Source organism: Leptodactylus fuscus, chromosome 7 (assembly GCF_031893055.1).
Source record: "Leptodactylus fuscus isolate aLepFus1 chromosome 7, aLepFus1.hap2, whole genome shotgun sequence".
In the NCBI taxonomy this organism is placed as follows: domain Eukaryota; kingdom Metazoa; phylum Chordata; class Amphibia; order Anura; family Leptodactylidae; genus Leptodactylus; species Leptodactylus fuscus.
Window position 1 is genome coordinate 29,324,413 of NC_134271.1, and position 27,476 is coordinate 29,351,888.

The window sequence follows — 27,476 nt, forward strand, 5'->3', positions numbered from 1 at the left end:
ATTTTATTGGCATGAGTACTTAACTTAGAAACTTATCTGTTTTAGTAAATCAACTTTATGGCAGAAATGTAAATCCTAACACCACACATATTTACAGTATTATGTACACTTTATACAAGTATGAATAAAACATACCTTTTAGTTTCCTAACTGCCAGATGACATTTCTAAATTTTTTAAAGTCCACTGGAGCTGCTCAAAAGTGCAACACAAAAAATATATATAACAAAATATCTATAGAAAGAAAATGACAGTTGCATTTATACTGGTACAAGTCTTCCTTATCACATTTTTTTTTTTATTTCACAGCATTGTATCCATGAAAAAATAAGCACCAATTATTCTTGCAAAGAACAATTTTATCTAAAAATTGTTGAAAAGTGTTAAATACAAGTATTGTGGTTTTATTTATACAACAAGCAATAAATACACCATATCCAAACTCATATTCTGCATACGGCTAGCCCCTGTACATCAAATGTGCCAAAAGGATAAGCAAACACCATTCTGATTTTTTTTTTTTTTTTTTCAGTTTTCTCCACTTTTGAGAAATTCATGTTGCTACCAACAAAGGCCACAGACAGTACTTTAAGGATAGAATTACAGTTTAAAGTAGACTTCCGACAAAAAAAATAATGAAGACACTGAGCAAATAAATGTGTAAGCTGTAAATACATTGCTGGTGATAAAAACATACAAGAAATATTTAATGTGCTGTGATTTTTGTTATTTTTTTGTTATGATACCGCAGAGATCCTATGAGCTGAAACAAGTATGATTGGGTAGCCACAATATCAGACTTTATTGTCATGTGTGGAGACTTTATAACTTATATACAATTTTTCCCACAATATATAACAGAACCCACTTTTTTTGTCCAATTTTTTTTTTTTTTAAACTCAAAATTGCACATAAGAAGACTGTTAAAAAGCACTGTAAAAAAAAAAAAAGAAGAAAAAAAAAATCAGGTCAATATGCTGTACACTTTCTACAATTTCGAGTGGACTAACAATACAGAAGTGCACTCTCTAAAATTTACAGTTTTTCAGTTAAGGAATAATTCAATGGAATCTTTTCATAAGTAAATGAGTACAAATTATTTTCTGGTCAAGAAAAATGTTTTTTTTTTTTTTTTTGTTTGTTTTTTTATACATATATGGTTCACGCATTGAGCCTTAAAGACTGATCTTCTCTCCGTCTAGAAGATATATCAATGTCTATTGAATCCTTCCCTACAATAAGCCTCAAACGTTTTGCTGGTGGCAGAGGAATAAAGTCATCTTCAAACTCATCGTCGTATTCATCATCGTCATCTTCACCCTCTTCTTCAGAAGATTCCTCCATGCTCTCTTCCTCGTAATGGTCATAATCGTTATCTCTGGAGGGAACCAGAATGGAGGTTAATGTGTCATTACAGTACACGCCATTCTCGTGAAGTTCTTCAGGAAAAGACATTCGAGCTTCTTCTTCTCTCTTTAACTGGATCTTTAGTTTTGTAGAGCTGCTCCCCGATCCTGAGTTAAAGCCATTATTTAATTTTGCTACATACAAACTGTTCTTGTCTTTTTCATGATCTTTGCTTAGCTTAATGCTAATTTTTGAGGAGCTCATGTTGTCGTTTTCCTTCTCGGTTTTGCTGCTGTTGCTGTCGTGACGTCTCCGAAGGGTTAGTTTTGGAATTCCAGTGCTATTTTCAAGAATTAATTGTGCGTCATACCTTGTGATTCTTCTGCTTTTTTTATTTTTGACTGTTCTTATGTTTTCTTTTGTCCTTATTTCTGAAGTGACGACAGGGCAGTCATCTGAAGAGTTTCTCGTATCTTTGTAATGAAGTGAACTATCAGAGACAACGTTGCCTACACCTGAGTCACAATGTGGACTTACTAAGCCACAAAAATTATCTCTATTAGAGGATTCAAAATCGGAGTTTGACATTTCTGAGTTCATAACGCGTTTCAAGTGCCTGCTTCGCCTAGACTTACAGAAACCATTTCTTTGATATCTAGTATCCCGTCTTTTTGAGGATTCTTGAACAAGTTCATTCTGACTTTTAGCATCAGTTCTGTGCATTTGTGTTACGCTTCCACTGCTGCTACTTCTATACCCATCCATTGTATTTGGTGGAAGCTTGGCATCTGTCTCCATGGAGTTTCTTGTTCTCATTGAACTTCGTGTTATGTATGTACATGGAGTTTCACCATGAGCACCTTTCATAGAATTCAGTTTATATTCTCTAGCCGCGTGTCTTGTTAAGCAACCTGTAGATTCTTTTAACTTTGCTGGTACTTCTCTCTGTTTATCTTTTTTAAGGGCCTCATTCTTGTACAAAACTACTTTAGGTTCTTTAAGAACAAGGTTCCCTACTTCAAGCTTTTTTGAAGCATTTCTTTGCTCTTGTCGTCTGCAGTGATTTCTCATCCTTATTTTAGAATGTAAAGGCTTTACAGGCTTTCTCAGTCTCTTTGGTACCCTGGAATTATTTATGTGAGTGAGTTTAGATGAGGTAGAAGAGGATGAAACTGGCATTCTTGACATGGACTGTCTTGTCAATGTTCGACTTTTCCCATTCTTCTTCACAAGTGAAGATTTTCTATTTCTTGCTACAAGAAGAAAAAAAAAATGAAAATCAAGAATACAGTATAGACTTTAAGAAACTTGAAAACTATCCGTCTCACTACAACATTTCAACACCAGTCATATTTCTATAGCTTTTTTTTTTTTTTTTTAATTTTTCAATAAGGTCTCTCTCTTTTTTGACAATATGCAAATGAGCCCTTCAGAGTAATGAGGGCACTGCTGTTGCTCCAAAGAGCTCAATTGCTTATTGACAAAAAAATGGCAATATCTGGAGCAATAGAGACATAAAGGGACACCACTGTATATTTCAGGGGATCCTAACTAGAGATGAGCGAACACTAAAATGTTCGAGGTTCGAAATTCGATTCGAACAGCCGCTCAATGTTCGTGTGTTCGAACGGGTTTCGAACCCCATTATAGTCTATGGGGAACAGATACTCGTTAAGGGGGAAACCCAAATCCGTGTCTGGAGGGTCACCAAGTCCACTATGACACCCCAGGAAATGATGCCAACACCTCTGGAATGACACTGGGACAGCAGGGGAAGCATGTCTGGGGGCATCTAACACACCAAAGACCCTCTATTACCCCAACATCACAGCCTAACAACTACACACTTTACACACTCAATACCACCTCTCTGACAGTAGGAAAACACCTTGAAACATGTGTATTTGGCACTTGCAGTGAGGAGAGCTTGTCACCAGCAGTGAATTTGGCCCTTGTAGTAAGTTGAGGTTGGCACCAACATTTGTTTTGAAAATCAGGGTGGATTGAGCCTCTAACCAGCAGAGTTTGGGCAAATTCATGGTGGAGGGAGCCTCTAAAAACCCCAGTTTGGACCAATTCATGGTGGAGGGAGACTCTAAAAACCCCAGTTTGGACCAATTCATGGTGGAGGGAGACTCTAAAAACCCCAGTTTGGACCAATTCATGGTGGAGGGAGCCTCTAAAAACCCCAGTTTGGACCAATTCATGGTGGAGGGAGCCTCTAACCAGCCCAGTTTGGACCAATTAATGGTGGAGGGAGCCTCTAAACAGCCAAGTTTTGGGAAATTCATGGTGGAGGGAGCCTCTAACCAGCCCAGTTTGGACCAATTCATGGTGGAGGGAGCCTCTAAACAGCCCAGTTTGGGCAAATTCATGGTGGAGGGAGCCTCTAACCAGCCCAGTTTGGACCAATTAATGGTGGAGGGAGCCTCTAAACAGCCCAGTTTGGACCAATTAATGGTGGAGGGAGCCTCTAACCAGCCCAGTTTGGACCAATTAATGGTGGAGGGAGCCTCTAACCAGCCCAGTTTGGACCAATTAATGGTGGAGGGAGCCTCTAACCAGCCCAGTTTGGACCAATTAATGGTGGAGGGAGCCTCTAAACAGCCAAGTTTTGGGAAATTCATGGTGGAGGGAGCCTCTAACCAGCCCAGTTTGGACCAATTCATGGTGGAGGGAGCCTCTAAACAGCCCAGTTTGGGCAAATTCATGGTGGAGGGAGCCTCTAAAAAACCCAGTTTGGACCAATTCATGGTGGAGGGAGCCTCTAATTAGCCCAGTTTGGACCAATTAATTGTGGAGGGAGCCTCTAACCAGCCCAGTTTGGACCAATTAATGGTGGAGGGAGCCTCTAACCACCCCAGTTTGGGCAAATTCATGGTGGAGGGAGCCTCTAACCAGCCCAGTTTGGACCAATTAATGGTGGAGGGAGCCTCTAAACAGCCAAGTTTTGGGAAATTCATGGTGGAGGGAGCCTCTAACCAGCCCAGTTTGGACCAATTAATGGTGGAGGGAGCCTCTAAAAAACCCAGTTTGGACCAATTCATGGTGGAGGGAGCCTCTAATTAGCCCAGTTTGGACCAATTAATTGTGGAGGGAGCCTCTAACCAGCCCAGTTTGGACCAATTAATGGTGGAGGGAGCCTCTAACCACCCCAGTTTGGACCAATTCATGGTGGAGGGAGCCTCTAACCACCCCAGTTTGGACCAATTCATGGTGGAGGGAGCCTCTAAACAGCCCAGTTTGGGCAAATTCATGGTGGAGGGAGCCTCTAACCAGCAGAGTTGGGGGAAATCAGGGTGGAGGGAGCCTAGTATTAGCAGAATTGTGCAACGCTTATGGTGGATGAGTATGAGGATGCGGAGGAATTGGAGAGGTTGAGTACAGACATGGAGTTTCATGTTGGGGTGCTTTACACAGGTGGGCACAAAAATGACGGCTCTACCCAGTGGTGGTTCATTTTTATCAAAGTGAGCCGGTCGGCACTCTCAGCTGACAGACGGGTGCGCTTGTCAGTGATGATGCCACCGGCTGCACTGAACACCCTCTCAGATAGGACGCTGGCGGCAGGACAGGACAGCACCTCCAAGGCATATAGGGCAAGTTCAAGCCACAGGTCCAACTTCGACACCCAATACGTGTAGGGCGCAGAGGGGTCGGAGAGGACAGGGCTGTGGTCGGAAAGGTATTCCCGCAACATGCGCCTATACTTCTCACGCCTGGTGACACTAGGACCCTCCGTGGCGGCACTTTGGCGAGGGGGTGCCATCAAGGTGTCCCAGACCTTAGACAGTGTGCCCCTCGTTTGTGTGGACCGGTGAGAACTTGGTTGCCTACTGGAGGAACTGCCCTCCCTGCCGCCAACGTCACATGCTGGAAACATCTCCATCATATTCTGCACCAATTGCCTGTGGCAAGCATTGATGCGATTGGCCCTCCCCTCTACCGGAATAAAAGACGAGATGTTGTTTTTATACCGGGGGTCAAGGATAGCAAAGATCCAGTACTGGTTGTCCTCCATGATTTTGACAATACGCTTGTCGGTTGTAAAGCACCCCAACATGAACTCAGCCATGTCTGCCACAGTGTTAGTTGGCATGACTCCTCTGGCCCCACCGGAAAGTTCAATCTCCATTTCCTCCTCATCCTCCATGTCTACCCATCCGCGCTGCAACAATGGGACGATTCGAAGTTGCCCGGAAGCCTCCTGTATCACCATCACATCATCGGACAACTCTTCTTCCTCCTCCTCCTCCTCCTCCTCCTCCATTAAACGCAGTGAAGCGGACAGATGTGTGGACCTACTCTCCAGCTGTGACGGATCGGATGCTATCCCTAACTCCTCTGTGTGATCTGAGTTATCCCTGATGTCAATCAGGGATTCTCTCAGAACACACAAGAGCGGGATTGTAAGGCTCACCATCGCATCCTCAGAGCTCACCCTCCTTGTGGACTCCTCAAAGACCCGTAGGATGTCACAAAGGTCTCTCATCCATGGCCACTCATGGATGTGAAACTGAGGCAGCTGACTTTGTGGCACCCTAGGGTTTTGTAGCTGGTATTCCATCAAAGGTCTCTGCTGCTCAACCACTCTATTCAACATCTGAAACGTTGAGTTCCAGCGTGTGGGGACGTCGCACAAAAGCCGGTGTTGTGGCACATGCAGGCGTTGCTGGAGAGATTTTAAGCTAGCAGCGGCTACTGTCGACTTGCGAAAGTGGGCGCACATGCGCCGCACTTTCACCAGTAGCTCTGGAACATTGGGGTAGCTCTTTAGGAAACGTTGCACCACTAGGTTGAAGACGTGGGCCAGGCATGGAACATGTTGGAGTCCGGCAAGCTCCAGAGCTGCTACCAGGTTCCGGCCGTTATCACAAACGACCATGCCTGGGCCCAGGTGCAGCGGCTCAAACCATATTGCCGTCTCATCGAGGAGGGCATCCCTCACCTCGGAGGCAGTGTGCTGTCTGTCCCCCAAGCTGATCAGCTTCAGCACAGCCTGCTGACGTCTACCAACGCCAGTGCTGCAACGTTTCCAACTCGTAGCTGGGGTCAATCTAACAGCGGAGGAGGAGGCGGTGGCGGAGGAGGAGGCGGTGGCGGAGGAGGAGGCGGTAGAGGAGGAGGAGGAGGAGGGGGGTGTTCTTCTCGTGTCCCTGCCAGGAATGTTAGGCGGGGAGACGAGGTACACCGGGCCAGTTTGGGAAGCAGTCCCAGCCTCAACTACATTCACCCAGTGTGCCGTCAGTGAAATGTAGCGTCCCTGTCCGCATGCACTTGTCCACGCGTCGGTGGTCAAGTGGACCTTTGTGCAAAGCGCGGAACTAAGGGCCCGCCTGATGTTGAGTGACACGTGCTGGTGCAAGGCGGGGACGGCACACCGGGAGAAGTAGTGACGGCTAGGGACGGCATAGCGAGGTGCCGCAGTTGCCATCAGGTCCAGGAAGGCGGGAGTTTCAACAAGCCGGAACGCCAACATCTCCTGGGCCAGCAGTTTAGCGATGTTGGCGTTCAAGGCTTGCGCGTGTGGGTGGTTAGCAGTGTATTTCTGCCGCCGCTCCAATGTCTGAGAGATGGTGGGTTGTTGTAAAGAAACGCCTGATGGTGCCTTTGATGGTGCAGGAGAAGGAGATAAGACAGGACCAGGGGAGGATGAGGTAGAAGTCAACAAAGTGGCGGAGGCAGATGAAGTGGTGTCCTGGCTCGTCCTCTGGAGTGCATCGCCAGCACAGTCAGCAGTGGCAGTGGCAGAGGCAGAGGCAGTGGCAGTGGCGTGAACGGCAGTCGGCCTTTGTCCTGCCGTTGCTGCCTGCCACTGATTCCAGTGCTTGGATTCCAAATGACGGCGCATTGAAGTGGTGGACAGGTTGCTCTTCTCAGAGCCCCTAATCAATTTCGAGAGGCAAATTGTGCAGACAACACTATATCTGTCCTCGGCGCATTCCTTGAAAAAACTCCACACCTTCGAGAAACGTGCCCTCGAGGTGGGAGTTTTTCGGGGCTGGGTACGAACTGGAACATCTTGGGAGATTCCGGGTGTGGCCTGGCTTCGCCTAAGCTGCTGACCTCTGCCTCTGCCTCTAGCTACCCTTTTTGGTGCTGCACCTGCCTCAACATCCACACTACTTTCCCCGCTTGACATCCCCCCTGTCCAGGTCGGGTCAGTGTCCTCATCATCCACCACTTCCTCTTCCAACTCCTGTCTCATCTCCTCCTCCCGCACAATGCGCCGGTCAACTGGATGCCCTGACGGCAACTGCGTCACATCATCGTCGATGAGGGTGGGTTGCTGGTCATCCACCACCAAATCGAACGGAGATGGAGGAGACTCTAGTGTTTGAGCATCTGGATACAGATGCTCCTCTGTTAGGTTCGTGGAATCGTGACGTGGAGAGGCAGGTTGAGGGACAATGAAAGGAGCGGAGAACAGCTCTGGGGAGCAGGGACAGTTTGGGTTATTGTTCTGTAAAGCTTCGGAATTTTGGGAGGAAGGAAGACAAGACTGTTGGGTAATAGGAGGAGAGGAGGCAGAGTCTGACTGGCTGCTGGACAATGTGCTGTAAGCGTTCTCTGACAGCCATTGCAAGACCTGTTCCTGGTTCTCGGGCCTACTAAGGTTTGTACCCTGCAGTTTAGTTAATGTGGCAAGCAACCCTGGCACTGTGGAGTGGCGCAATGCTTGCTGCCCCACAGGAGTAGGCACGGGACGCCCTGTGGCTTCACTGCTACCTTGCTCCCCAGAACCATTCCCCCGACCTCGCCCACGGCCTCGTCCACGTCCCTTTCCGGGAGCCTTGCGCATTTTGAATTCCTAGTTAGAAATTGGCACTGTATACCAGTAGTAAAAATTGTGGGTGCACGTAACCCCAATATATTCTTTGAATTCCCAGTCAGAAACTGGCACTATATGGCAGTAGCAAGAAATGAGGGTATTTGTATTCCCAATATACTCTTTGAATTCCCAGTCAGACAATGGCACTGTATACCAGTAGTAAAAATTGTGGGTGCACGTAACCCCAATATATTCTTTGAATTCCCAGTCAGACACTGGCACTATATGGCAGTAGCAAGAAATGAGGGTATTTGTATTCCCAATATATTCTTTGAATTCCCAGTCAGACAATGGCACTGTATACCAGTAGTAAAAATTGTGGGTGCACGTAACCCCAATATATTCTTTGAATTACCAGTCAGAAACTGGCACTATATGGCAGTAGCAAGAAATGAGGGTATTTATAACCCCAATATATTCTTTGAATTCCCAGTCAGACAATGGCACTGTATACCAGTAGTAAAAATTGTGGGTGCACGTAACCCCAATATATTCTTTGAATTCCCAGTCAGAAACTGGCACTATATGGCAGTAGCAAGAAATGAGGGTATTTATAACCCCAATATATTCTTTGAATTCCCAGTCAGACAATGGCACTGTATACCAGTAGTAAAAATTGTGGGTGCACGTAACCCCAATATATTCTTTGAATTCCCAGTCAGAAACTGGCACTATATGGCAGTAGCAAGAAATGAGGGTATTTGTATTCCCAATATACTCTTTGAATTCCCAGTCAGACAATGGCACTGTATACCAGTAGTAAAAATTGTGGGTGCACGTAACCCCAATATATTCTTTGAATTCCCAGTCAGACACTGGCACTATATGGCAGTAGCAAGAAATGAGGGTATTTGTATTCCCAATATACTCTTTGAATTCCCAGTCAGACAATGGCACTGTATACCAGTAGTAAAAATTGTGGGTGCACGTAACCCCAATATATTCTTTGAATTCCCAGTCAGAAACTGGCACTATATGGCAGTAGCAAGAAATGAGGGTATTTGTATTCCCAATATACTCTTTGAATTCCCAGTCAGACAATGGCACTGTATACCAGTAGTAAAAATTGTGGGTGCACGTAACCCCAATATATTCTTTGAATTCCCAGTCAGACACTGGCACTATATGGCAGTAGCAAGAAATGAGGGTATTTGTATTCCCAATATACTCTTTGAATTCCCAGTCAGACAATGGCACTGTATACCAGTAGTAAAAATTGTGGGTGCACGTAACCCCAATATATTCTTTGAATTCCCAGTCAGACACTGGCACTATATGGCAGTAGCAAGAAATGAGGGTATTTGTATTCCCAATATACTCTTTGAATTCCCAGTCAGACAATGGCACTGTATACCAGTAGTAAAAATTGTGGGTGCACGTAACCCCAATATATTCTTTGAATTACCAGTCAGAAACTGGCACTATATGGCAGTAGCAAGAAATGAGGGTATTTATAACCCCAATATATTCTTTGAATTCCCAGTCAGACAATGGCACTGTATACCAGTAGTAAAAATTGTGGGTGCACGTAACCCCAATATATTCTTTGAATTCCCAGTCAGAAACTGGCACTATATGGCAGTAGCAAGAAATGAGGGTATTTGTATTCCCAATATACTCTTTGAATTCCCAGTCAGACAATGGCACTGTATACCAGTAGTAAAAATTGTGGGTGCACGTAACCCCAATATATTCTTTGAATTCCCAGTCAGACACTGGCACTATATGGCAGTAGCAAGAAATGAGGGTATTTGTATTCCCAATATACTCTTTGAATTCCCAGTCAGACAATGGCACTGTATACCAGTAGTAAAAATTGTGGGTGCACGTAACCCCAATATATTCTTTGAATTACCAGTCAGAAACTGGCACTATATGGCAGTAGCAAGAAATGAGGGTATTTATAACCCCAATATATTCTTTGAATTCCCAGTCAGACAATGGCACTGTATACCAGTAGTAAAAATTGTGGGTGCACGTAACCCCAATATATTCTTTGAATTCCCAGTCAGAAACTGGCACTATATGGCAGTAGCAAGAAATGAGGGTATTTGTATTCCCAATATACTCTTTGAATTCCCAGTCAGACAATGGCACTGTATACCAGTAGTAAAAATTGTGGGTGCACGTAACCCCAATATATTCTTTGAATTCCCAGTCAGAAACTGGCACTATATGGCAGTAGCAAGAAATGAGGGTATTTGTATTCCCAATATACTCTTTGAATTCCCAGTCAGACAATGGCACTGTATACCAGTAGTAAAAATTGTGGGTGCACGTAACCCCAATATATTCTTTGAATTCCCAGTCAGACACTGGCACTATATGGCAGTAGCAAGAAATGAGGGTATTTGTATTCCCAATATACTCTTTGAATTCCCAGTCAGACAATGGCACTGTATACCAGTAGTAAAAATTGTGGGTGCACGTAACCCCAATATATTCTTTGAATTCCCAGTCAGAAACTGGCACTATATGGCAGTAGCAAGAAATGAGGGTATTTGTATTCCCAATATACTCTTTGAATTCCCAGTCAGACAATGGCACTGTATACCAGTAGTAAAAATTGTGGGTGCACGTAACCCCAATATATTCTTTGAATTACCAGTCAGAAACTGGCACTATATGGCAGTAGCAAGAAATGAGGGTATTTGTATTCCCAATATATTCTTTGAATTCCCAGTCAGACAATGGCACTGTATACCAGTAGTAAAAATTGTGGGTGTATATAGCCCCAATTCTATTGCTAGGGGACTTGCAGGGTATTTCTGGGGTGAAGGTGGGGGGGCACACCGTTGGAACGGGTATCGGGGTATATATCGGGTATACGGGAATACACTGACAGTGTATTCCATTCAGGATCCTGGGAAAGCTGGGTTGCGGCGATTGAGCCCGTCAGTGCCACGTTACACTGACAAGCTTCTCCCTGGAATTTAGCTCTTACAAGAGCTGTTGGTTGTCTTCTCCTTCCTATCCTAGCCTGTCCCTGCCTACCCAGAATCTAAGCCCTAGCTAGCTGGACGGAAACCTCCGTCCTCGGTGAATTGCAAGCTCAGAATGACGCGAAGCTGGGCGTCGCTGTTCTTTTAAATTAGAGGTCACATGTTTTCGGCAGCCAATGGGTTTTGCCTACTTTTTTCAACGTCACCGGTGTCGTAGTTCCTGTCCCACCTACCCAGCGCTGTTATTGGAGCAAAAAAGGCGCCAGGGAAGGTGGGAGGGGAATCGAGTAATGGCGCACTTTACCACGCGGTGTTCGATTCGATTCGAACATGCCGAACAGCCTAATATCCGATCGAACATGAGTTCGATAGAACACTGTTCGCTCATCTCTAATCCTAACCTATTTATCTGCAGGGCTAGGTTGATATGCTGGGGTCTGGTGACACAAATGTATCTAGTCTAAGAAAGGAATGGTGAGCAAAAGAGCCTGAATTCTAGATTATTACATTGTAAAAAAAACTATCAAAATGTTTGTAGTTGTTGCCTATGTATTAAGCTCACAGAGGTTTTGCTTAGGCTGGATATAATTATACGTGCTTCTCAACTGAGAGTGGGACTAGATATACAGATTTGTAGCCTGCGAGTGAACTAATATTCACATCCACTGATGAATTCACATATATACTTTCATCACCCAAGAACTTAATTCTATGCTAGGGTAGAGATGGAATGACATGCCAGTCCAAAGTCTGTGAAAAATCAATTTCCATCACTGAAATAAATTGTAAAGTACCCTTTATCACCACTAGAGCAATGATCTATATAGTGCAGGAACGGTAGAGGCAGGCAAAGTAGTGCCTCTCCAATACATACTGGCCTTAAATAGTGTGCATAGTAAACACTATATACATTGAGTGCTGACTGGACCACCTTTAAGGCATTGTGACCTATTCAGAACCTGCCAAGACATCTTCCAGAAGAAAGATGGATTTTTATATTGACATTGACTTCTTTTGACATTTAATGACACTATTGAATTAGCAACCGATGCTTACATGTTTTTTCCTGAGATGTGTCGGCGTCCGTGTTGGAGCTTACTGACTGGCTGTCGGAGTTTTTGCCATTGTCACCCAGCTTTTTGAGCCTGTTTAAACGTTTGTCGGTTTCCCTTAGGCCATACTTGCTGTTGATTACCGGAGCCGGCTCATGGAGTCCAACTCGTGATTTAAAAGCACCTGTAGCTCTCCTGGTAAAATAAATGATACATAAGGTAAGGCTTTGTACAAGTTTAACATTGTTACTGGTATATTATATGTATTTGTTCATATACACACACTTTTAAACTTGTAAGATTTATTAATTTATTAATATTAATTAATACTGGAACATGTGAGTGATGTGACAGCACATCTCTAAATGTGCCTCTTAGGGTTAGTTCAAATGGGGCACGGAATGGCAGATTTTGGTCCTGATTCTGAGGCGGGAAGCTGTATCAGAATAGGGCCAAAATGCGCCTGCCACGACTGTCGCGGCTTCCTGCTCCGCAGTAGGCCCAAATGAATGGGCCTAGTCCGGAGGGGGCTGCCGCGAGGCGGACGCCGGAGCTGAATCAGCCGCGGAATCCGCCTGAAGAAAGCACAACATGCCGCTCACGGAAAGAAGTAAGCTAGCGGTCTACACAGACCTCTATTGTGAGGGGGCGGATTATCCGCCCCCTCTTGCCCCGTGTGAACGATCCCTTAAATGTAAATTTCTTAATGTATTTACACCTCAAATAATATAAATCACAATGATAAATCTTGTCCTAACGTTCCTAGACTGACTATATAATACGCCCTTCTGGCGTTTCACTGCAGTGCTTGACAGGATGCTCTGACTGCATATATACATATCCTCATGATTAGACTGGACTGTAATATGCTTCCTGTACATTCAGCATAATAAGATGACAGATTTACTTTTATTAACAATGTCCTAAATTTATACATCATAAAAACAGACAAAATAGGCAGAAACGAAGCTAAATATATCACAGCGGCACAAGCAGTGTGATAAACTTGGTGCATCTTGTAAGATACGGTAGGCACGTTTATATTATTATTTGGCTGGTCTAACCTAACATTTTTACGCCAAAGTAATGGTGCATGCTTTAATAAAGCTAGTACATTTTAACGCCAAGCCCAGTTTTCTGTACAATTCCAAACTGGCTACTGTAAGTGTAAAAATTGTTTAATATGCGTAGCAAATTTGGTGCATGGTATGGATGCCAGTTTTTGGGGCACAATTTGAGCTACAATTCTGTTAACAGATGCTTACTAAATAGTCAGTGCAAATTATAACATGACTAGTTTTACAAGTTACGTCATTTTTTTTTCTATAAACCTACAATCCTTTAATCCCTTTCTGACATCAGCCATGGGCGTATACTGGATCTTTGAAGATGCAGTGTGTCTGATCTTTTACACACCACATTGTGTGATCAGGGACAATTAACCTCTCATATGTCATGGTCAAATGTGACCACATCATCTCATAGTTACTTTTACTTTCTCTGCATTTCATTATGTAAACCCGTCTCTTTCTTGTCGATTCCTACAGCGCAGTATTGTAAGAGGGCATTTTCTTGTGGCTGGCGGGCATGCACAGTCAAGTTTGCCCAGGGCCCGAGGTCTAGAAGTTTGAAGCCAATCCCCGGAAGAAGATGCATCAAAGACCCCGTTCCCGAAGATGGAGGCGGCACTGGAGAGTTCTCTTGTAGCATTGGGGACGCCCCAGTGCTGTTTGAGCGCTGGGGCCCACTCCCAGTGCTGCGAGATAACTCATTTGCATACCGTCGGAAAACGTGATTTTAACCGAACGGCGGGGCGGAGAAGACATCTAAAGGTAGGAGACAAATAGCCTTTCTTAAGGCTATTCCAACGTGCTAGGGACATATAAAAAGTTTTTAATGGTAGAATCCCTTTAAATTCCAACAACTGAATGTAACCCATCACAATTGTAAGATACATTATATTTTTATGTATGACTGTAGATGAAATATTGCTGGAAAAGTAAACTTAAACACACCTTTCACATGTGTAGCATTCACAGAACTCATTGTTTTCACCAAAAAAGCCATCCCCATAATAACATGAGATCTCTTCCCCAGGCTCAATATCCCGCAGCGCCTTTACACAAGCGGTATCACGGCCAGTTGATACAAACTGCAACATTAAAGCAATTATACATTTTATTAATATTTTCTAACCAGAAACTAAAAAAAAAAAATCCATTATGTACATTTAGATTACTTACTTTACAGTTAGGTCTGCAATCTAGAGGCAGAAAGGAAGAGAGAGAAACAATTAGCATTATTATGTAATGGAAGGCCTACTTAAATTTCATTCAATCCTTTTATTATAATATAAAAAAAAAAAACGTATATGCGACAGCCACCTGCCTAATACTGCACAGGTCCCTCTTGTACCGTCATAACAACTCTGATCAATCACTTACATTTCTTAAATGCGTAGGGAAAGTTATTCAGTGTTTTTTTTAATACACTTTATTAGTGAAATGTTCTTTTTATTTATTTATTTTTTTAAAAACTCAGAAGGTTCCCTTTAACAACGCTCTGAGCACTGAGTAGCAGACTTCGGTGAGTAATAAACTGGCTTCTTACATGTAACTAAATGTGTCTCTCTGAAAGTAAAACTTGGCGTTTCTGACTGTCTCTTTGGCTTTGATAGAGATTTCCAGCTCTGATGACTGATAGCCTGCCTCTCCTCTATCCTTCCAGCATGCTCACAGACTAACCAGACACCAGGGCAATGTGAGAAGAAAGAAGGGAGAGGGACCATCAGTGATCAGCGCTGCCAGTCAGTCTAATAGACTGGGGGCAAGCAAAACAATTAGCAGTGCTCATCAATGACAGTCCAGGTCTCTTCTACCTTCCCTGTATGTTCTGGTAGGAATAAAATAGTGACTTTCTTTCATTGCTCCAGTTTAGTGCTGAAACAAATATACCCAATTAAAGGCACTTTCTGCAAAGGACAATGGTGATTATGGGCACTGAAGTCTGTGGCTACACAGGATAAGCCATCAATTAAAGATCAGTGGGGGTCCAACAGTCATGCGAATCAGCAGTTTGGAGCAGCCGCTGAACTCCCTGAGCAGCGCTTCTGCTTCACAGGCTATTTGACATGACATTCATCGGTCACATGGTCTGACCCCAGCCAAGGCAAATTCAAATGAGTTGCAGTACAAAGTACTGACGCTGCACACATGTACGGAGGTACTATGCTTGGTAAGTACTGAAAATTACAGTGCTCCCCGAACGCTGTTGTCTCTTAACAGCTGATAGTTGGGGCCCATATGTTGGACTCCTTCCAATCTTTAACCGATGACCTATTCTAAGTATAAGTCATTCATTATTTAGCCTGGAAAACCGCTTTAGGTTAAGGCCCCATGTAATGAAAGCGAGCTTAAAACACAAACAAAAAACATGCATCGTGGTTTTTTGCAGCGTTTTTGATTGTGTTTTTCTTCCCTTATTAAATTTATGGTAAACAGCTAAAATGGACGTGCTGCGGTTTTTTTTGAAAACACAGCTTTTCCCGTAGCTCTTTTTTTCATGTGGCCTTAACCTTAAAATGATGGAATCTGTCTCAATAAATTGACACTACAGAGTAATTGGGTGCAGATCCATTGTGGTCAGCATTCTTAAAGAATTAAAATGTCACTATAGTTGCGTACCTTGGGTGTGGAGAGATGCAGGTAGAACAGGAGTTATTAAATCAGGCAAAAGCCTACTCAGCAAGTGAAATGCCCAGCATGCTACATGTGTCTCTACACACCTGTTGTAAGATTTAGCAGGAAATTTTTAATAAGAGTCACTTTACGTATTCGATTTCAACTAATATGCACAATTCTTATATGCTGTTATTGTACCAATTCGAGTGTTATTGGTACAGTGTGCCTAAACGTACCATGGTTAATGAACGCAGCTGGCCCAAGCCACAACTGAGCACAGTTTTTCCTGGTGGAGTACATGACACTAAAGTCATTCTCTCCATGGCGTAATAGCATATTCTCTTCTGCCTCAGACAGCTCAGCTATACAGCCCACAAGTAGTTCTATTTTGTCATTACGTTTCCTATTGTAGACAAAAAATTAAAAAGTAATATGCACAAATCCAAATAGCTAAGGTATAGTCTGTATATTTAACTCAACTTACAGTACAACAACATGGTATAGTAGAAAAGGTAGGGAAAAAAAATCATACCATTCTTTAGTTGCAACGATTTTGGCTCCATTTTGTTCAGACGAATATCTGTTGCAGGGTAATATTTCAAACCCACTACTGGTTGCAAACATTCTCAAATAGATGAAAACCTGTGGCAGCGGGAAAGAAAGATAAAATACATAATAAATAGATCACCCGCCTATACTGTATAATACACCTATGAACAAATCGAAGATGGTAAGAAATCAAGTTTTATTTCTTCCTTGGCTTTCTGGAAATATCACTTGACACAAAGAAAAGCTTTGAATTTTACAGTGAGAGGAGAACCTACATGTTCCTTGAAGTGCTTTTCCTGCATTTTATTCTTGTTAAGAAAATAATGTCTTGCCCAGTCTCCAGATACCAAATTTTTGAAAGTTTTCTCCAAGTGTTCGCTTTTCTTGAAATTCTCTATGACTTCCTTCAGTTCCTCCTGTCTACCTTTAATGGGGCGAAACCTGAAAAAGAAAAGGTGAAATGCTATTTTTGTTTATTCTGAACAACGTAAATGATATTAATTAAAAAAATGAAAAATTTACATAAAAGTGAAAACGATGCCTGAAATCGGTATTTTATAAATAAACTTTTTTCTTCTCTTGGTTTATAGAGTAGGAAACCATCGAGTACCACAGGCCTTCGTGAACAGGATTATGTGAATTATGTCAAGGCATATACCCATTGGCTAACTGAAAAAAACTATTGCAAAAATAAGGCATGAAAAAAATTGTTAGAATGATAAACTACATTTATGTTCTTTAAGATTGTCCAATGTAAAATAAGCCGCCTGACTGTTTTTTTTTTTGGACAGGAAAGAAAAGTGTACATGACTGTAGTAACAACGAGATGCACTCAAACAGACAGGGAGAATAAGATAAACCCTTGTACAGAGACACAGAAGAAATAAAATGTTGTGCTTAGAGATGAGCGAACACTAAAATGTCAGGTTCGAAATCCGATTCGAACAGCTGCACACTGTTCGACTGTTCGAACGGATTTCGAACCCCATTATAGTCTATGGGGGGAAATAGTTTCAGGGGTACACAAAATTCGATAAAATTATACTTACCAAGTCCACGAGTGATGGTCGAGCTGGATTCTCCTTGAAGTCTTCTCCCGGCGCAGCGTCCTTGCGTCTTCTTCCGGCTGGAATTCACTCTGCCTAGGCATCGGGGCCTAGGCAGAGCCGACTGCGCATGCACGGTCATGCGCGGACATGCACAGTCTGCTCTGCCCGATGCCTGAGCAGAGCCAACTGCGCATGCGAGGGCATGCTCGCGCATGCGCAGTCGGCTCTGCCTAGGCAGAGTGAATTCCAGCTGGAAGACGCCGAGCGGACGCTGCACGGAGAAGACTTCTAAAGGTAAGAGAAGAACCAGCGTTGATTGGCAGAATGTATAGCATTCTGCCAGTCAACGCTGGTTCTGCATCGAACCTTAAACTTCGAACAGCTAGTAGTGTTCGATCGAGTACGAGTATTTCAAATACCGTAGTATTCGATTGAACACCTACTCGATCGAATACTACTCGCTCATCTCTAGTTGTGCTGTAGTTAGAAATACTTTATAAGGTTTACTCCTTACCAAAAAATTGTTTAATTCTGGACAGTGTCTTGAAAAATTAACTTTGTGCTGGTCATTTGACCAGCCACCCAAGCAAATCCAAGAGGTCTAAGATAAGACGACCCCTTTTAAGACGACTCCGTCTTATAAAATACCATACTGTGGTAATTTTACGGTACTCCACATTGTAATGAATCAAACAGTTTAGTGACTGGTTTCCAGTTTGTTACCTGGTATTCATTTTATGTGTCTGAAATCCCAGATAGGGATCCAACACCAGGCTGGTTGCAAGGTCATCATTTTCACATAGCTCTTTTGCAGTCATTCCTGAAGAAGGTACATAGCGACTCTGAGTTTCAAACGTAGGTCCATTGCTACCTGCAACTATAAAAAAGTGTGTCAAAACATCAATAACTTCAAAGGAATTTCTGGGACATAATATTGCAGGCCAGGGACTATAGTTAGCATCCCTTTTTATACATCCTAAGTGAAAACTGTGGTCATATGACATTTCACTACTTGAGATGACACCTATGGTTGCTATCCCTATGGGCATGGACGATAGGGATATCAACCAAGAGGAATCAGGAAGGCAAGCACATTGCAAAAAGTCTTTGATTTTTAGCTTTTAGACAAATAATTAGAGGGATTCTCCAATAAATTAAAAAGAAGCCTCGTTAATATGGTAGGAGGCTTTGACTATTTGATGGGCAGGACATTTTGATAGACATTGCCTTTACCATGAAAGATTATTTGTTTCCTAAAAATGTAGTATAAATCATGAAACAACATGCATAGCAAATGTATATTACATGACACAGGTTTGTAGAGAACACTTACAGGCTCCCAGACAACTAGCAGTAAACTCAATGTTATCTTTGTGTTTACCTAGAGAGATTACAAAGCACTGTCCAATCCTTTATCAGCAAACTGCAATTAGCTCAAGTGATTGTCCTGATCACACAGCTGTAGGTAACAGCTCCGAAAACAAGCACAATCTGGAGAACTCAGCCCCTCCTCCTCCCAGAGGGTAGTAAGTGACATCATCCGACCGGATTTCAGATACAGGCCAGGTTCTCTGACAGCGATTTGTAAATAGTGGGAGGAATAATTTCACATATCAGGCAAATGAAGCAGCAATTCTAAAGCAACGTATTTAGGAAAACTCTTAAATTTACATAATATAGCAGTATAGATAGGATCTTTGAGATGGGAATACCCCTTTAAACCATCTTTCCCAGATCCTCCATTTCCAGTAGCAGTTGCTCTTTCCCTTCTGTTCCTAATTCCTGCTGACATCCTGTCTATATCAGAGAACATTGCAGACCATCACCCATATGTGTGGAAGTCACAGTAAAGGTTTCATCCGTTATGTCAGAAGGTTATGAGCATTTTCTGCAGGAACGGAGGTCCTGGGATAAGTTGCTTTTTTTTTTAATTTTTTTATTTTCAGTATGGACAGCAAAGGGTCTTTACAAATTATTTTTCAAAACATTTCACTTCCATTCACATCATACAAACTAGTAACTGGCCTCAGCGGTCACATGGGTCAAGCAGTGTCATGATGCTTGCCTCTATGCGATATAACGTCATGTGACTTATGACGTCAGTAAGAAGACCTAAAGATACTAAGGGGTCGTGCAGGAGCCCAGGAGAGGTGAAGAACACATTTTTTCTTATGTGCAACTGACACAAATATATTAATAATTGAACCAAAATACCCGTCCTGAACAAAATCACGTCGGTTATCCTATTTGATCTTGGTTTTGTTTTATTTTAATTAATTAATCGCCCAGCCTTAGGCTTTGCTCTCATATCTACTTTTGACCAGTCTTAGGCTTTACCCTCATATTTAAGTTTGAAAACTTGTTAGGCAATTCCATTGAAGATTCTGTTTCTTTTGACTGACACAGAAATATTTTTTCCAGTTGAAATGATGCACACTTCTACAATATCCTGAAAGAATTCATAATAAGTTGATAAGTCTGTCAGTCACCACTAGTCCCCATTGTGTAATGGATACCAGTATTGTGTTTCCATCACAAATCCTTAATCATTTTGCACTGTGACAATTTTTGAACAAACACAAAATAACTTAAATACCTACATCTGCTAGACCTTCGATCAGAAACATTTTTGCTGGCTCTTAAATTTTCTCTCCCTGAACTCCTTGGCTTGCTCCGACTCCGATGACGTTCACTGGACAACCTGCTGCCATGCCTCCTGCCATTCACTACCATGTTCTTGGATTCTCCCAACCACTTCATGCCAACATTGAACCTGGCCTAGTTGCATTTAGTCCTTCTCTTATCAGGCCCTGAAATGTGTCAAATTTGGACGCCTGAAAACAAAACAAAGCACAGAATTATTGGCAAATTACAGCAAGACTACATGACAATGACAATTATTAAAACTGCAGAACATGACATCAGCTTTTAGAATATGCAATAAATTATACTGCTTACCCTGCAATAGTCCTGAACAAGTTACACTCACAGTTCTGTTAGCTTAAGAGGCCATCGTTTTGTTTTTTTTATAAATAGGCCGAGTGAGGTAAAATAAAAAAATTCATACTCACCTGCACACAGCGCTTTCTGTGTCCTGCTGCTCACTTATCTTCACAAAGATACGCTCCATAGTAGCCCCCACAGGAATATATGCTCCATAGTGGCATCCACACAGTATTATATGCTTATAAATACGCCCCCCCCCCCCCCAGTATTATATGTTTCTCAGTACGCTCCCTCCCACACACAGTATTATATGCTCCTCAATACACATCCTTCCCATCTTATATGCTCCTCAGTACAATATGCTCTTTTAGTACGTCACCCAAGTATATGCTCTTTAATACGCCCCCCAGCATTATAAGCTCTTTAGTACGCTCCCCAGTATTATAAGCTCTTTAGTACGCCCCCCCTGTATTAAATGCTCTTTAATACGCCCCCCACACACACACACATTATATGCTGTTTAGTATCATATACACACAGTCAGCCACACACTCTCATACTCACCCATGAAGAGCCGCCGGCGTCCACCTACTTTTCACTGCGGGTGATGATGAAGTTATCGCGCCTGCGACGGGTGAGAGGTCAAACTCTGCAGTCAGTGTAGGCCGCGGTCGCGTGATCTGCAGCCTACACTGACGGCTTTCAGCTGTATGTATGCATTTGCACATACAACTGAAGGCAGCGAACGCTCATCAACGGGGAATCCTGTATCGGATTGCCCTTTGGTGAGCGATCCGGGCGACCGCACGCGTGCCAGCATGGAGGGCTCTGCGTGCCCTCTTTGGCACACGTGCCATAGGTTCGCCATCACTGCAATAGTAGATCATTAATGTTATCTTCTATTGTAATCTTGTTTCTGTAAATGAACATACTCCTGCAAGGAAAATCTCTACAAAATTGCCAAGTGTCATTATCTTATTAGGCTTAATGGTCAGAGTTAAATTTGCATGCTTTAATATTCAAGAGCTGTATTCATTTATCAGGCATAATTGGCAATGTCAATGTAGTATGATAACCTGGTTATTGGTTGAGGTGTGACTGCTGGAATGCCACTGATCCAAGTATGGGGTCCTTGTTTACCTTAGTCTTCAGACCCCCACCAATTGGCAAAGTATTTTATTTTGTGGATAGATCATAACTTGCTATAATGGCAAATCCCCTTCAGGAGCTGCAAACATCTGTTATGCCTTCCTGGGGTTTTTTGGTGCATGTTTTTGGATTTTGGAAAGTTTTGGCACCTGATGGGTTACAGCATCTGAATTCCACTACTGACAATAGATGAGATCACATCTTATCTACTCTCCCTCCCTGCACTGAGCATGTGTAGAAAACTCACACAATATAATGGCTAGAGTCTATTACTTCTTATGGCATGGATTGGGCTGTAACCCATATCATTAGATGCGACTAACAAAACAAAAATGCTCAGGGAATATGTTGGATGTTAGATTTTTTTTTTTAAATTTAATAAAGAGAAAAAAAAAAACTATTTTGATACATTCTCTTTAAGTTCCCCCACAAGTGGGCTCAACTTGCCATAAAGGAGATGCAGTGTGATTCATGCTGCGTGTAATTTTTTTCTTGTGTTTATCTACAAATATATTAGGAAAGTGGGTGGTGCTTCAGTCTTATACAATTTTTTCAAACTTTTTTAGGTCGAAAAAAGTTCAACCTGCCATTTAAAAAGGATGGTTAAGCATGGGGGGAAATTTTGACACTCCAAATTTTTTGTTTTAGCTATACAAGGCAGCAAAGGAAGTAGATTCAAAGTCTGCTATTGCTGTCTACTATCCATATCTACTACTTGCACTCATGTAGACTCTAGGAAGAAGTGGGTAAAAACAAGCGTTACCAGATACATACTTGATCCAGTAGGTGGCGCTGCCTCCTGTGACTTTAAACCTCTCCTATATTTCTGTAGATGCTGTTAACTGACAGCTAACACCCTGCTCCATAACCATGGTCCGCTGGAGTGATTGGGATTTTTAAACCCTTGGATGCTGCGGTTCCGTCATGCCAAATGTCTCCCGGCGAGATCAGGAGGGTGCCCGTTGCATTTTCTGCAGCCAGGGTCTGGCCAGTGACTCCAGGCTGCCTGGAACCCCCACTACCTGGTCGATTCTGCTGGGACGTGAGGAAGTCAGCAAATCGGCGTATGCGTCTGCACAGGCCGACTTACTCTATAAACTGCAATACATGTGTATTGAAGTCTATAGTGCTGAAACAGGCTCTCTGCAGGCAGGAAATAGCTGTTTTTTGGGGGGGTTTAGCACGATTCACCTCAAATTAATTCAGATTGGAAAATTTGTCAAAGTTGCTGAATTCAATTTTTGAGAAATTCGCTCATCTTTAGTCATAATCACCCAGTCACACTACTGATCCGTGTCTGATGGTCCCTCTCAAAGCATGAGAAACGGCATTAGCCAATCACTGAGCAGAATCACCACTGATCGCGGAAATAGGCTAAATGGTGATGGGATATTGCAAAAACATGGCTATGTATCACCCATGGGGAAAGTGTCTCAGTGCGTAAAGATGAAGGGGCAAATTCGTCCAAGCATTACGAAATTATTGCGTTTGCACGGTGTAATTTTCTCCAATAATGGACGAGAAGTCCAGCGCTGATACAGCCATGGCAGGGAATCAGTAAGGGGTGCACTGCTGCTGATTCAGTTTTTTTTAGACCACTATGAGCTTGCTGACAACTCCTTGAAGACAAGCGCAGATTCTTTAACAAGATGATGGCCCTGATGATGAAACTGGCACACGCTGCCTTAGGGGAGAGAATAGCATTCTTTGTACTGTCCTGCCAGGAATTGTTAATCTCAGTTTTTGTGGCAGGTTTCCCATCAGTTCTTGAGGAAAAGCCAGAAGAGGATTCAAAAGGAAGGGGGGGGGGAATATAATTTCATACATATCCCATTTCTTAGGGACACAATTGACAGAAGTGATCAGTTTCTTATTTTTAGTTATTATTGCCAAATAAACCCAAAAACATAGGATCTGAAGAGGTATTAATCTCTACTGCCATCTAGTGGCTCTATTAGAACTGCAAGCATAGAGCCATCTACTCCAAGGAACAATAGACCATGCAGACCCATAGACATGTAATTAAAGGGATCAGTCATTTCAATAATCTGTACAATGTATCAAGACTTGTGTAAGGGCGTTCTAAGAATAGTGACTCGGTAGATCATTGTTATGACGAATAAAATCACAATGAACTACAAGCATCCACTTCACACAAAACACCTGCACATTTATTTCATGGCCCGGTCTGACCGGTTCACCTCCCCATTAAATCACATTGAGTATCTTGACCCTGAAGCATCCACTCCAAAGTATTACTTGCAACCTCTCCACCAGGAAGCTAAACGTACATCATATCCGGAAAGTGACGAACACAAGAAGTAGGAAAAAAAATAAAAAAATAAATAAATCAAATGAAAATCCACCTCACCGACTCGCCAGCCAATGAAATACAATGTTGATTTAAATGTCCTCGAAGCACACGCCCAGATCTTCAGGGCTGATACACCGTGGAATGCTACAGTCCAGATACAATCATCGGAAAAAATATGAGGCCAAATAGACGTGAACCATTAACCCCTTCCTGCCATTCAGTGCCAGCTCCAAACAGATTAGACCTCCAGTGACATCAAAGAGATGCAACCAGGGCGGAGATAAAAAAAAAATCCTTAAGCCCCAGTTAAACCAGTTAATGAACCTACATGACATGACGACAAAATGCAAGGGCTACTCCTATGGCAATACATTTCCAGTATCAACCTCTTTATCTCCCAATGTGCTGCAAATACTTGGTCAGGGCGCGCATCCATGCAATGGATTATCCTGTCATTTCCTAGGAGATCCAGGGGTTGTGTGTAAACATCCTTATTAGCAAATAAGAACCCCCCTGAGCATAGGCAGTGGGAAGCTGTGACTGACAGTAGGGACGGATACAATAGCAATAGCATAGAACCTATTGGAAATGATCAATAGTGTACAACAAAGGACAATGGAAATGGGGTCAGGTCTGAGGATTGTAAAGCAGGCACAGGACAGAAGAGCATCTCAGGGGCACCCTGCAAACTTAGATGGGGGGAGGGGGCGAATATTTAATATACTATTTTATGCAATTAATATACAACAGATCAGAAAAAGATGGCAACATATTAATATGACTGATATTATTAAAGGTGAAATTAGACAGAGTGGAATGCACAACCCCTGGCTGGAAGACAATGGTGGCCAAGAGAGCCCACCCTCCCTCATAATAGACCAGGTAGCAGGGAGAGCCCCTCATTCCCCAGAACAGATCAGTAAGTAAGGAGACCCCCACCCAGAATAGACCAGTTAAGCAGGTCTTCATCCCCCCAAATCAGGTAGTAGGAAGACCCCCACCCACAATAGACCAGGTGTCAGGGAGAGCCCTCAATGCCCCAGATCAGGTAGTAGGAAGACCCCCACCCACAATAAGACTAGTTATCAGGGAGAGCCCTTAATCCCCCAGATCAGGTAGTAGGAGGACCCCCACCCACAATAGACCAGGTGTCAGGGAGAGCCCTTAATCCCCCAGATCAGGTAGTAAGAAGACCCCCACCCACAATTAGACTAGTTATCAGGGAGAGCCCTTGGTCCCCCATAATAGATCAGGTAACAGGGAGACCCCCACCCCGAATAGTCAGGCCTTGAGGCAATGATGTAGCAGGATATATAGAGAATTAGGCCTGTGTATGGATACCAGCTATATACTAACCCTGGGCCATGCATTAAGCAGCCAGCACCTCGGCTTTAACCCCTTCTGTGCTGCAAACACTTTCAAAGTTAAAAGAACAATAAAGAAATGCAACTACAGCATAAGAATAAAGAAGGTAAAATAGTACCTGGGGTGGAGGTTGTACGATGAGGCAGCTCGCCCGTCACACCAATCCTGGAAGCAACTGAACGCCCTAAAATTACAGAAAGAACGGATGGGGGGTGCAGTCAAATAATGTTTTGTTACCGAGGTGGGAAAATGTGACAACGGTTTTGTTTTTTTTTGGGTGGATTTCGAGGAACAAATATGACGAGAAGGAAAGGGTTAATGTCACAAGTGATGAACCGGGAGTGAGGGGGGTATATTTATATATATATTTGTAGGGAAACATTAACATTCAAGATGGCGGCGAGGCCGAGGCCGCAGCACAGCCACCATAACAAATAATCCCTCACACCGAAGTATCCTTCCGCCGTTGATAGCCGGTCACGACGGGAACGGCAAAGCGATAGCCAGAAAATGGAGGCGGTGGCGTTAAAGTGCTCTAGTGTGTTACCTTTAACCGGTGCTGAGCGGGATCCGTCTACATCACGTCTCGTTGTCCGGCTTTGGTTACTTCCGCCTGGCTGGGACTGCAGCTGGATCGCCGTGTCTGAGGCGGAGAGCGCGGATGAATATGGGATAAAGTACCGGCCGGGATAGAGGGAAAGGCTCCCACCCACAGTGATAGGGCGCTGAACGTTACACAATTCAATGGTGATGTAGGAATCGGCTCTACATGATATACTAGCGTAGAAAACCAACAGCGGTCCTGTGCTGGGACTTTTCTGTGTGTTATAGACATGTATGCTTGTGGAACTGTACAAGCACCTGTATATATGTATACAGCTGGAGTGTAGTCTGAGCCAATATGGAGCCTGTCAGATCTCCTCACTGCCTTCTGAGAGGAGACCAAAATCTTTCTGCCCCCTCCTTAGCAGAGTAGTACTGAATGGTGTCCATAAATCCCAAGTATACATTGAGAGGAATGTTTAAAATCATTTTTTTTTTTTTTACCCCAATTTTTTTAATTTTTTTTTTGGACAGTGTATAACAAGTGCGGCACATTTTCAGTCATATTTTGTCATTAAACTTTTTATGCTACCCCCTATAGGCTACATGAGCACGAGCGTGTGTATCTATGGGTCTGTGAGAAAACGTCATGGACGGCACATGACTGGTATCCGTGTACGCGCTGTGCCCTCCATGGACCCCTTTATTTATTTATTTTTTTTTTTATAACTCAAATTTTTATTGAAAATTTTTTTAAACAATAAGAAAAGAAAAAACAATTACAAGTTACAAGGCGAACACCCGCCCTGCGAACAGAAAAAGCACACAGTGCAACACAAAATACAATCAGAAGAATAAAATAAAAAAAAAAAAAAAATAAAAAAAAAAATTAAAGACAAAGAAAGCAACATAGAAAAAAAGGAAAAAAAGGGGGGGGGGGGAGGGAGGGGTTAGTGGGACAGATGAGTGGGGGAGAGGACTAAATGTGGGGGGTGAAAGGGTAGGTAGGGGTGAGTGTGAGCAGTCAGGAAACCAGTGAGAGCGCTCGCCAGGTCATCCATACCACAGCCAGTTGGGAAGGGCTCGGGAGCAACCATTGGTCAAATACCTGAGACGAACAACAAGAGTATCAATCAGAGGAGGGGTCAGAGCCCAGGAGCGTCCGGTACTCTGCAGACTGTTGAAACCTGAACCAGTAGAACCAGGTTTTGATGTACGCCTCAGTCGTGCCATGCAGGAAAGACGTGAGATTTTCCATGCGCATTATTTTGTTGACCTTCGAAATCCAGAGGGAGAGAGGAGGAGGATCCACTCGTTTCCAAAAAAGGGGGATACAAGCCCGGGCAGCGAGGATCAGGAATCTAAGTAGGGAACGCTTAAAGACCTTTACAGAAGACTCACAATGATTAAGGAGGAACAGGGCAGGGCCCAAATGGTGAGAAGTTTCAGTAAGCTGGAGGGTTATCCGCTTGACCCCCTCCCAGAAGGACGAAAGGGCAGGACAGGACCAAAAAATGTGTAGCAGCGTGCCTTCCTCGTCGCCACAGCGCCAACATAATGGGGAGACCTGAGGAAACATAGCATGGAGTCTCGTAGGAACCCTATACCATCGGGACAAGATTTTGTAGCTGGCCTCCTGGTGGCGAGAGCTGATGGAAGCAGTATGAGAAAGGCGAAAAATGCGCCTACGCTGTTCCTGAGAGAGGGAA

At 43.3% G+C, this 27,476-nt stretch overlaps 1 protein-coding gene across 3 annotated transcripts; it reads right to left on the minus strand.

Moving 5' to 3' along the window:
• Positions 1-25,873, minus strand: KMT5B (lysine methyltransferase 5B). 3 transcript variants are annotated; one of them, XM_075281518.1, is made up of 11 exons: positions 25,772-25,873; positions 25,343-25,408; positions 20,051-20,284; positions 18,174-18,327; positions 16,677-16,842; positions 16,385-16,494; positions 16,089-16,255; positions 14,416-14,435; positions 14,188-14,324; positions 12,177-12,367; positions 1-2,599 (listed from the first exon to the last, which is right to left on the minus strand). In XM_075281518.1, exons 3-11 carry the CDS (start codon positions 20,208-20,210, stop codon positions 1,161-1,163), a joined length of 2,544 nt encoding a protein of 847 aa, XP_075137619.1. In that variant the 5' UTR covers positions 20,211-20,284; positions 25,343-25,408; positions 25,772-25,873; the 3' UTR covers positions 1-1,160. The 3 variants fall into 3 exon arrangements, with proteins under 3 accessions (XP_075137619.1, XP_075137620.1, XP_075137621.1); XM_075281519.1 differs by lacking the exon at positions 25,772-25,873 and having other exon boundaries at positions 25,343-25,728; XM_075281520.1 differs by lacking the exons at positions 25,343-25,408; positions 25,772-25,873 and adding an exon at positions 23,917-24,214.
• Positions 25,874-27,476: the final 1,603 nt, after the last annotated feature.